We start from the raw sequence: 11165 nt of genomic DNA, 5'->3' as shown, positions 1-11165 counted from the left end.
TACGAGTGAGTACCGATGGCATTATATTCGTTCTCAGCAGATTCCTGCCGACCCCATATCACGTGGTCTGCTGCCAGAACTTCTGGAAGAAAACATGCTTTGGTGGGACGGCCCCGAATTCCACACAAAGCCACAATACCAAACAGAAAATGTTGAAGATGTTCCCAATGCTACCAGAAATGAAATCCGCTATAGCTACAGCAGCCGTGAGTAGTCCTCATTTCGCATTTTTGTATAAATTCAGCAGCTTCCGTAAAATACAAAGAATAATGGAATACGTCCTGCGGTTTGTTGCGAACTGCAAAAGGATTGCTTCTGAACGAGAACGATCCCACTTGACGATTCGTGAGCTGTATCAATCGTCAGAAACCATCATCCGCATAATACAACTAACTCACTTAGGGGATGAAATTGAACGAGTTTTTGCTCATGAGCCCTGCAGAATAATCTCCGGCCGATGTACAGTACCGGTCTACTGCGAGTTGGTGGTCGCCTGAGTCATTCCACATTGCCGTTCAACAATCGACACCAAATAATTTTACCTGACAAAGACCCTATAGTTCGACTGATGATTCGAGAAATGCACATCGAATTGCTTCATATCGGACAGACTGGCCTGATGAACGCAATGCGTCAGCGATATTGGTTGTTGAATTCCCGATCTACTATTCGACAAGTCACTCGATGCTGTGTTAAATGTTTCCGTACGAATCCATCTAAGACGACGCAGCTAATGGGAAGTTTGCCGCCAGCAAGAGTTGTACCATCGCCTCCATTCGCAGTTACTGGAGTAGACTATGCTGGTCCATGTTGGATAAGGCATGGAACTCGCCGCCCCACATTAACGAAGGCCTATATAGCAGTTTATGTGTGCATGACTACTAAAGCTATTCATTTGGAAGCTGTCTCCGACCTAAGCACCGATGCCTTTTTGGCATCCCTTAAACGTTTTGTGAGCCGAAGAGGATTGGTTCAACAACTACATTCAGACAACGGAACCAATTCCCAGCATGAGTTATGTAACCGAGATTTACACTAACTACGGTTCGAGAATTGTAAGCCCCTTGGTCGTAGCGGAACGCGATTACGATGCGTTTTATCTGTCAACGCATGACGGAGCGCAATATGAGGAAACAAAGAAAGTCTCATTCTATAGCACGAGGTAGTGAACTGAGTACGCAAAAATATTAAAATTATACATTGGCTAAAATATTAGTGTACATTTATCACGATTTTCCAAGTGAGTCATTATATTGCAAGTTAAATTACTGAATTTAAATTGAAACATATCTATATAATGAATTACAGAGTATTTATATCTACCCCTGAAATTTATATTGATTTGTGGATATAACCTATAAGGGAGGATAGTATTAATGTAAGTGGATATAAAATAAGTATAATCCTTGAACTACAATAAATATTATAGCTTTTAGCACTATTATCACCAAGAACGCACGGTCTTTGATTGCTTAAAAGGATATTTACTCCCGTTCCAACAAGTTACATTAGTTATATCGTCAATTCCGGAATCAACAAGTAGTTCAACGTATTCAGCAGTACTGCCAGACTAAAGAAATCGAATGGCACTTCATTCCACCAGATGCCCCAGAGTTTGGAGGGTTATGGGAAGCAGCAGTCAAGTCCGCCAAAACCCACTTGCAGCGTATCGTTGGTCCTGTTAAGCTAACCTACGAAGAAATTGCAACAGTCCTGACTGAGATTGAAGCAGTGTTGAACTCTCGCCCACTTTATAGTATTTCGAACGATCCTGCCGATCCGCTGGTAATTACGCCTGCTCATTATTTAATTGAACGTCCTCTCATCGCTCCAGCCGAACCATCGCTTGAAGATATCAAAGCAAACCGCTTAGATCGCTGGCAACATCTTAAGCTAATGCGCGAGCACTTCTGGCGTGCTTGGAACCAGGACTATCTCAACACGCTGCAACCACGGAAGAAAAATTCACAAGTGATGCCCAACGTTCGTGAAGGTATGATTGTTCTTCTACACAACTGGACCCAGCCCCCTCTCCACTGGAAATTAGGTCGAATCTCCGCAGTGTATCCAGGAAGTGACGGTCTGATCCGAGCAGTTGATGTATCCGTGGATGGTTCGACTTCCCGAAAACCTATCAACAAGGTTTCAATTCTGCCCATCGAAGACAACAATTCCAGTCGAAGTTCATCACATCCAAGCAGATCGTAAGTCGTACCGAACGGGGGGAGTATGTTCGGTATGCCACCGAAGCGCAACGGAAAATAGGAAGAAAACATGTAACATTTATGTTCACCCAATGACGGGTATAAAAAGGCAGCATCGTCAGCTAAGAAAGTCATTCTTTGTGTGGACACCGACTGGACAACATCGTTGCTGGACGAGCTGGACGGCGAGGGATCGAGTGCCTTTCTCAAGGCAAGAGGGCGGAGGTGGTAGCGCTGGAGTAGAGTAGAGTAGAGTTTTCAAAGGGCCTTTCTCAAGGCTAGAGACGAATGAACTGCAAAAGTTTAAAGTCTCTATAATACAAGACCTTCCTTCCTTCCTAAGAAAGTTCATTCTTTGTGTGGACACAGACTGGACAATATCGGTGCTGGACGAGCTGGACGGCAAGGGATCGAGTGCCTTTCTCAAGGCAAGAGGGTGGAGGTGGTAGCGCTGGAGTAGAGTAGAGTAGAGTTTTCAAAGGGCCTTTCTCAAGGCTAGAGACGAATGAACTGCAAAAGTTTAAAGTCTTTATAATACAATACCTTCCTTCCTAAGAAAGTCAGTTTTCATTCCAACCATTGTACCAGTAACATCGAGGAAATAAATATATAAACCTATCCGAACAGTGTTAATCTATTAAATGAAGTGTGTAGATACACATAAGAACCCCACCCGTGGTAATTCTGTGTGGACACCTACATGCAACCTAAGGTCTATTGAAACCGAAGTTACAGTCCACCGGTCCAACTATCCTGCGTCCGATTCAGGATAGAACAGAGCTTTTCGAAATTTCTCAGTGGGTGGTATGCTCTTGATCTTTTGTTTTGGCCATGGCTTTCACATTGTCTGTCCTCTGGTATACAAGACCGTGCAGATGGATAATTTAATGAACTTTGCATTGATAAAACATGCTGAGATATCGTTTTTTCGCGATGGCATATTATTTTCAGCCCTCTTTTGCTTTATCAGTGATTTTCAGTATCCGAGGTGACGTTGCCAGACTATTCCGCGGATAATCGGGGTTCTACTGTATGTCACATTTTTCTTTCGATATTGAACTTCAAAAATATGTTTTATTTTAGTTATATTCTGCAAAAAAAAAAATCAAAATTACACGAGTTTCGTTCAGTGTATTAATATATCATATGAGAGACGGTTTCGGCAATTCAAAAAAGGTGATTTCGATCTGAATGACAATGAATGGTTCGGCCGAAAGTTGATGCTCTGTGTTTGGAGGGACCAGGAGGGTATGGCTACTAGAACCGGGTGAGACGGTTAGAGAAATTCCGAATCGATTACTATGCTAATAATCAAAATCCGTTCTCGGCTAGAATAGTTATCGACGTTCAAACTATTTCTTCAAAACATGACATGTTTTCTGATTTGACGTGGAGAGTCGATTCATCGTAGTCTTCCAGGGTAAAACAATGATATCTTGAAACTGCGAGCGATAGGGTCGAAGGATGCCTTTACCACAGTTAGAAACCCTAACTAGCAATACGAAGATAAAAAAGATTACCCTCGTAGTATACGGTCTATTTTATATGACAGATTTTAATTGTACTCTTAACGGGCGATGTGATAAATTGTGAAAAAGGGATGATTTTTTTTCGTAACGCATTATATTTGGCATAACTTACTCTTCGAAAATAAAACCTCACTCCCGCGTTGAATAAATAAACATTCTTGTTAAATATCATTTAAAATTTTGTTTTTACATCTTTAATTAGCATCTGCTTAGACTACTAATACAACTTTGCTCATTGACTGAAAAAATAAAAATTATATCCGTTTCAATGATTCTTTGGAGAATAAAATAGTGCTCATAAGCTGAAAATATGCGATCCAACACAAAGTCATTCTGATCATTTCTGCTCTATTCTGGTTCCTCAAATAAGCATATTCCCTTGTATTGAAATTCATTTCAATGTTTTTAGATACTCCAATATTTACTTTAAAACCATACGATAGATGTATAACAAGTATCAGAACTATCCCGCTAAAAACCATAATTTGTTAGATGATATCTCCAGCCTAGGACAAGTACCTACGTATCATACAGCTCCCGTATGTATTGATATGCGATCGAACGTCAACACTGTTACAGATATCTATAAACAATTCTCTGTGGAAAACCCTTGGAGCACTTAATGATAGTATTTGGTTCGCTGTCAAATTTTATCTGTACAAACATTACTTTATAAATTATCAAACGATTTTGTTGCAAAATAAATCGTTATATCAATTACATGCCTGAATAGCTAAATACTAAATACTAGTTCAATTTTCAAACGGAAGATTTGAATAAATAAATATTGATCAACAATCTCATCTGATATGAACCAACTCGTTTATCGTATAAGACCAATTCCACGCCCAGTTAACCGAAAAACTACCAATTCTAATCCGACCCGACTACCCGAAATTATTAGATGTTCAAGTATTGTTTTACGGATTTATAATGTGTGACGAATGTCGTACTGTGGGCATTATGTTGAAGTTCTGCAGTTTCATATTTTTATCAAATATGGTCGAATTTTGTACCGGAAAAACTCCATTTGCGGGCAGTTTTATTGCATTATTTTTTTCTAGACAAAAACGTTGTGGAGGCGATTTGGCGTAGTGATTAACATCCGTATCTCTTTTTTCCAGTAATACCTCTCTCGCTAAAACTTAAACTTTGCAGTTCATTCGCCTCTATAATGTCTAAAACTATCACTTCTATCATTATAACGTTTGAACAAACATCTGAAGCGAGACGACTGGATTTTTTACCATTCCAGTCGTCTCAAGGAAAGATAATTTTACGGCATGCCACATGGAGCTGCCAAGAGTTAACTTAATAGAATGCACTGGAGGCTCTACCTCATCCATGCATTTCGCCTTCAGATTAATATTTTTCCGGCCTTTCCTGGTGAAATAAGAAAACAGCTCAATAACTAGATCGCTTCAAAACGACCAGACTTCTTCCAGCATGAAATATGTGTATTGTCTGAATGATAGGCTGTGGCTTTGAATAAAATTCCAGCATGTTTTATGTGCCATAAAGCCATAAAGGGAATCGAACCCAAACCCCCATCATGATAAGTAATATCATGACCAATTTTGATGAAAATTGTAATTTTGGGTAGCAGTTGTAAAAAATTGGAGAGTCGGCACAGCGTTCGGGTAATTCAGCGGGGATTTGCTCAAAATGCAGATAATACCTGTCTCTTCTATCTCGATACAATTGTTATTAGGTCTAGCTTAGTCATAATTGTGCATTACTGCACCGCAGTAATTTGACTACCTCGCTTATTGGATCACGATACTAATACTAGTATTTACGTTGTCACACCATCAGTTTTCCTGGGTAAAAACAAACCTGGATATGGTTCGATAGTACACCCAACGAAACACGCTCCTGATACGCCCGTTCATCCAGGAGCAGAGACCACCTGCCGTTACGATTAATGAACACCAGTGCTTCAGATAATCAGTATAGTTGGTGGTTAAGGACAATCGTTTTTCAGAGTTGAATAATTAGAAGATTTTTTTTCCAAAATATCTATAACAAATGAGCAACTTGTGAGTCTGCCACAACCTCCGAATGCCGGCAACAATAGCAGTGTTTATAACAGATTTACAAGTTTGCTCATCAAATGATAATGTTAATTTATTAGTATAAATGCTTTATAGAATAAGGCATGATTATTGTAAAAGTTTGCAATTCTATTTTACTGATAATTCGTAACATGCTGGAATATTCTAGTCTAATTCTATCGTTAATTTATAGTCATGTTCTTAATTCCCGTCCTAATAAAATGATAATGATTTAACTGCGAGCTGGTTGACCTGTTTAAGGCAGCTATCGGTATTCCGGCAGTCTACGATTCCACTTACTAAAACCAACCCGAGTAAGAACGCGCTGCACTGATGGTCCTGCACTAGTGATCTGAGGACATCAAAAGGGAAATTAAGAAGCGGAGAAAGTTCCTGCATGGGGCCAAGCAAATGCCGATCGATGGTTTGGGGAAGGAAGCGGCCATTGATAAATACCAGGCGAAGCACTTAAAGATGCGGCGGCAGGATGAGACGAAGCTGGACAGTTGGACTGGCTTCCTGAAATCCACCAACGAAGGGCAGACCTCTGCCGACCTATGGAGACGTATCTACACATTGAATGGAAGGAAAAGATTCCACAATCCTATCCTGCAAGTGAATGACACGACCTACAACGACCCCGTCGACACCGCGAAAATACTAGGCTGAACTGTCCTCAATTTCAGGATGTGATTCTGTGTTCTCCTGTCAAGAAAAAAGCGCACACGAGCTCAGTCATCCGATTCGTGGTTTGAAAAACCGTTCAACAAACACTTCTCCGTCGAAGTCCACGAAAGCCACTCTCCTCGACATCTTTCATTACCTCTGTTTGAGGTTTGAACTGCCCAGCGGGATGGAGTTCCAGTCCCAAGCGTCTCTACGAAAAAAAATATGTACCCACTTAGTACCCACCAGTAATCAAACTTGTTCCTAAAGGCATAGACATCAGCCGATGAAAACTAATTAGTATCGAAACGTCACAAGTATGGAGAGATCGGTGTCTCGGGAATGAGGACTTCACATTCGCTCCATCACCGAGAACCTTCTCGACAAGGTCTTTGAATGATGAGCTTCTGATTCCCGAGTCTGTATTTAGCTCCGTATAGCATTTCGCCATTCTGGATGCACCTGGACTTTACAACATCCTCATCCAGCTCGTTAAGGCCAGGGTTCCCTCCTGCTTTCTGAGCAGCTCTCCTTCTGCTGGCGAATCCTTTTCTTTTTTTCCGAGCAGTTTCGAGGGTGTTTGGATTTGGACAAAGCGGTCCTTGTCGAAAGCTTTTGGTTCACTTGTCCGCACGTTGCGGAGGAAATCTAGCGTAGGGGTTAACATCTGCACCTCTCACGAGTAACGAACCAGCCGAAAGACGAAGAGTCACTATAATGCAGCAAAGAAAAAAATGTCCACAAGTTACGGTAGACAAAAGTAACCCCAATAATGAAATCGCCACAGACCCTGAGTTAGTGATAGCCTTGTTCGATAGCCCGAGCTTCTGGTCGACTATCCCCTTCTTGTGTTGAAATATTCGATGGCTCATATTACTGTCCAATTTTTATTCATTTTGGCTTAACGTCTTTAAAACATGGCCTGATTCACAATTCTTCTTCAATTAACTCGGTTCGTGACTATCTCTCTCCAATTCTGTGGACACTCCGTCTCACCATGTTCTGTTCCACTTGGTCTAACCACCTTGCTCGCTGGGCTCCTCGCCGTCTCGATCAACCAGATTCCCGATGAACACAATTTTTGCAGAATAGTTGTGCGACATTCTTGCAACATCTAGCAGGCTTTCTTAGAGTATTGTCCACGTGTCATAGGGGACAACCGATTTCATGAGCGTTTTGTACAGGAAGCATTTCGCACGATTGCTATGTCTGTTTGGCCTCAAGTGTTTGTGGAGACCATAATAAATACGACTCTTATTGATAATGTGTCTCCGGATCTCGCAGCTGGTATCATTGTAAGACATTACCATTGAGCCAAGGTAGACAAATTAGACAACTATACTACCTAGTCGGGTCCTGTCGTTCTCGGATCCGAAAGCCAACATGTACTTGGATTTAGACGCATTGATTTTCAGTCCAACTCTCTCTGTTTCATGCTTAAGTCTGGTGTAATGTTCAGCTACCGTCTCAAATGTTCTGCCGACAATGCCTACGTCATCAACGAAACAGATGAATTGACTGGATTTATTGAAGTTAAACGCCGCTCGTCTCATAACGCAATGTTGAGCAGCAGGCAAGAGAGACCATGACCTTGTCGAAGTCCCCCGCGGGACTCGAATGAATTTGAAAATCCACCCGATATTCGCACACAGCACTGTATTATATCCATCTTACCCTAAATCAATCTTGTCAGCTTTCCGGGGAAGCCATTTATGATATTGAATTATATGCGGCTTTGAAGTCGATGAATAGATGATGCGTTGGGACTCTGTACTCACGGCATTTCTGGCAAGGTGAAAATCTTGTCAGTGGTAGACCGACCTTCGATGAAGCCGGTCTGATGGCCTCCTACGAATCTGTTTGTAATTGACGATAGACGACGGAATATGATTTGGGAAAGCACTTTGTAGCGGCATTCAGGACGGTGATTGCACGAAAGTTTTCTCTGTCTAGTTTGTCGCTTTTCTTGAAGATAGGACAAATAACTCCATCGTTCCACTCCTCCGGTAGCTGTTCAGTTTCACAAGTTCTGACAATCAGTCAATGCGGACAATTAACCATTTTTTCCGGGCCCAGTTTGATCAGTTTTGCTCCGATGCCATCTTGTCCAGTTGATTTGTTCTTCTTAAGCTGCTTGGTGACATTCTCAACTTCACTTATCGTTGGGAGTGGTACATATTCATTATTTACTGCACCAACGTAATCGCTTCCATCGTTATCTTGGTCCTCTGCCTGTAGGCCATTCAGGTGTTCATCGAAGTGCTGCCTTCACCGTTCGTTCGTCAGGATACTCCCATCCTTATTCCGACACACTTCTGCTGGTGACACGAATCCTTTTCGGGTTACTTTCCAGTTACGATCAACAGTTATTTTCCGTAGGTAGTCAGTCGTCCCAATAAGCGGCAATCCACAGCACACTCCTTCTCCTCTCTACAGTATCCCGCCTATGTTTCACTATAGTCTTGAAATATAAAATTTACAATTGACAATCGCTAAAAAAAAATTGCAGTAATATTATTTTACCTATAACACAAAATCTTTGCTAAGTTACTGAGTTAATTGAGAGAGCATGCAAATTAAAAAAAAAATGCAAACATTTCATCTAGAACCGAGTACAATTCATACTATATACAATGATAACTGAAAAACCACTACAGCAAATGATTAGAGAAAATAAGCATTTTGGAATAATCAACAATTTTGTTTTGAAAAGGATATTATAACGACCACGGTGAGTGCCCTCCATTAATGTATGACACATAAGTGAAACCGTCTTTACATTTCCCCCGAATCGAGTAGTAATAAGGTAAGAACGAATGCAGAATGAACCTATTGCGAAAATAGAGTTAATTTATATAGTTCCACTTCATGTCTGGCGAATAAACTTACCCTCTTCGTTCATAGAAAAGTATAGCCGTTTGATTTGTAGTCAGTACATGGAGAAATATTGCCTTGACTTTGTGTCGCTCTGCTATGGTGAGGTGGTTAATTAGTGAGTCCAGAAGTAAAGAACCGATACCATTTTGGCGGTATTTACGATGAACACCAAGTGATAAAATATAGCCTACATCTGCATCTCGTCCCATTGATTCTGAAAGTATCCCACGATCCTGAAAGCGTATTGTTATTTCGCATTTCGCATTAATACAAATAACAAAATTGAATCACATCATTAAATGATTGTGTCAATTACCTCCTTATTCAGCTTCGAGTACGACTTTATCTCCGCCACGATTAACCCAATAATAGTAAAATTATAGATCGCCGCCAAGGCGAAAAAGCGTGTGCTCGAAGTGATATCCTCATACCAGGACAGTGGATAATCAATCGGAAACCAATCCTGACAGAGTGTCCGAACCTCTTCTAAATCATCCGGGCAGAGAAATCGCAGCTGCACATCATTTACCGAGCAAAGGGGAACAGATTTTGCCTTCAACTGATCGTCGGTTTTTATCGTTCCAAGGTGGTTGTGGTGGTATCTGTCAATTGGATAATATCTATATAATCATGACTCGCGTGACACTCGAAGCGGTATGGATTTTTATTTTATTTAAATTCAAACAACTCACAGGCGCATGTCGATTATAATAACAAATAAATGGCGTGTGAAGCGAGATTCCTGCACCGCTAGTCGAGCCGAACCATCGTTTTATATGTAAAAAACGCCAGGAAACGGTTGCTCGATGTCCACGCACTAGAACTGGCGGTGGAGAACTGGTGGATATTCCCTGTAGCAAGAAAGGTAATACAAAATAAATTCATCAAACATGTCATAGTGATGAAGTTACATATACTCTGAGTCAAACATAAATAAAGTTAGCGTCAGCATCACAAATTCATTTATTCATTGACCATGCGTTCATATCACATTGCATTTTGAAAAATTGTTGAATTATGACCTCAAGATCTCAACATTTCAACCACTATCCACATGGAAACTAGAATAATAATTGGCTTCAACACACTTTTTATCGTTTGAATCAATTGATATTTATTAATGCCGTGAAAAAAATAATACCCCCGTAGTTGATTCAATTGTGTGGATGGCGAAGCATGATTAAATTATGTCAGTGAAGTGTTCGCTATGTGGATAAGTTCATTTTGCTATTCTTACCAAGTGAATGACTGAGTCATTGTTGTGCTCAAATCTCTACAGGACAACAAATTGGTATTTCATTCACACACCTTTCTAACACCTTTTTTTGTACCAGCAGCTGCTGCGAAGCAGTACAATTTTCGCACCAATCAAAAATGCTTTGTTTTGGTTTTGAGCAGAAATATCGCCGTTTAGGCATTTTCCTTCTATGAACTAATTCGTGACAGAATTCTACATTGTTCGACTCGTTTGACTTTGAAGCAATAAAATGTAATCTACGTGATTTTTATACGCCAAAACACAAAACCAACCTATTATGTACACATCAAATGACTGAGAAATATAAACAAATCTATGTACTGCCAGATACCGTATATTTTGGTTTAATAATTCGCTTGAGCTTAGTGTACTAAAATCCAACTTTCGTTAGGGTTGCCAGGCGCGTCAATTTTCAGAATAGCATTTTTAATATTTTGACGTGGGACTACGTCTAACCGGAGTATATGGGGGTAAAATGAAAACCTAACCACAGAACATGTAGGAAAAAATGAAAGATTCCGAATGCTCATAACTCGAACATTTCTTACTGGATCGGAAAGATGTTTGCATCAATTGA

The 11165-nt window shown here is 40.5% G+C and overlaps 1 protein-coding gene across 4 annotated transcripts; it reads right to left on the bottom strand.

Moving 5' to 3' along the window:
• Window positions 1-2992: 2992 nt before the first annotated feature.
• LOC129765024 (N-alpha-acetyltransferase 60) lies at window positions 2993-10892 on the bottom strand. 4 transcript variants are annotated; one of them, XM_055764807.1, is made up of 6 exons: window positions 10568-10892; window positions 10023-10181; window positions 9647-9950; window positions 9343-9563; window positions 9172-9282; window positions 2993-5683 (listed from the first exon to the last, which is right to left on the bottom strand). In XM_055764807.1, exons 2-6 carry the CDS (start codon window positions 10028-10030, stop codon window positions 5545-5547), a joined length of 783 nt encoding a protein of 260 aa, XP_055620782.1. In that variant the 5' UTR covers window positions 10031-10181; window positions 10568-10892; the 3' UTR covers window positions 2993-5544. The 4 variants fall into 4 exon arrangements, with proteins under 4 accessions (XP_055620782.1, XP_055620783.1, XP_055620784.1 ...); XM_055764808.1 differs by having other exon boundaries at window positions 10639-10892; XM_055764809.1 differs by having other exon boundaries at window positions 10861-10876.
• Window positions 10893-11165: the final 273 nt, after the last annotated feature.

Source organism: Toxorhynchites rutilus, chromosome 2 (assembly GCF_029784135.1).
Source record: "Toxorhynchites rutilus septentrionalis strain SRP chromosome 2, ASM2978413v1, whole genome shotgun sequence".
Taxonomy (NCBI): Eukaryota; Metazoa; Arthropoda; class Insecta; order Diptera; family Culicidae; genus Toxorhynchites; species Toxorhynchites rutilus.
Note: the sequence above shows the minus strand (reverse complement) of the source record. Positions and strands in the feature narration are given on the sequence as shown.

Bases quoted from the DNA above. Each gene is read 5' to 3' on its own strand.
- LOC129765024 (XM_055764807.1), bottom strand. The intron at 9,564-9,646 runs GTAATTGACACA...ATACGCTTTCAG, and splicing joins ACTCGAAGCTGAATAAGGAG to GATCGTGGGATACTTTCAGA. The intron at 5,684-9,171 runs ATATCCTTTTCA...CACCAACTATAC, and splicing joins CACTCACCGTGGTCGTTATA to TGATTATCTGAAGCACTGGT.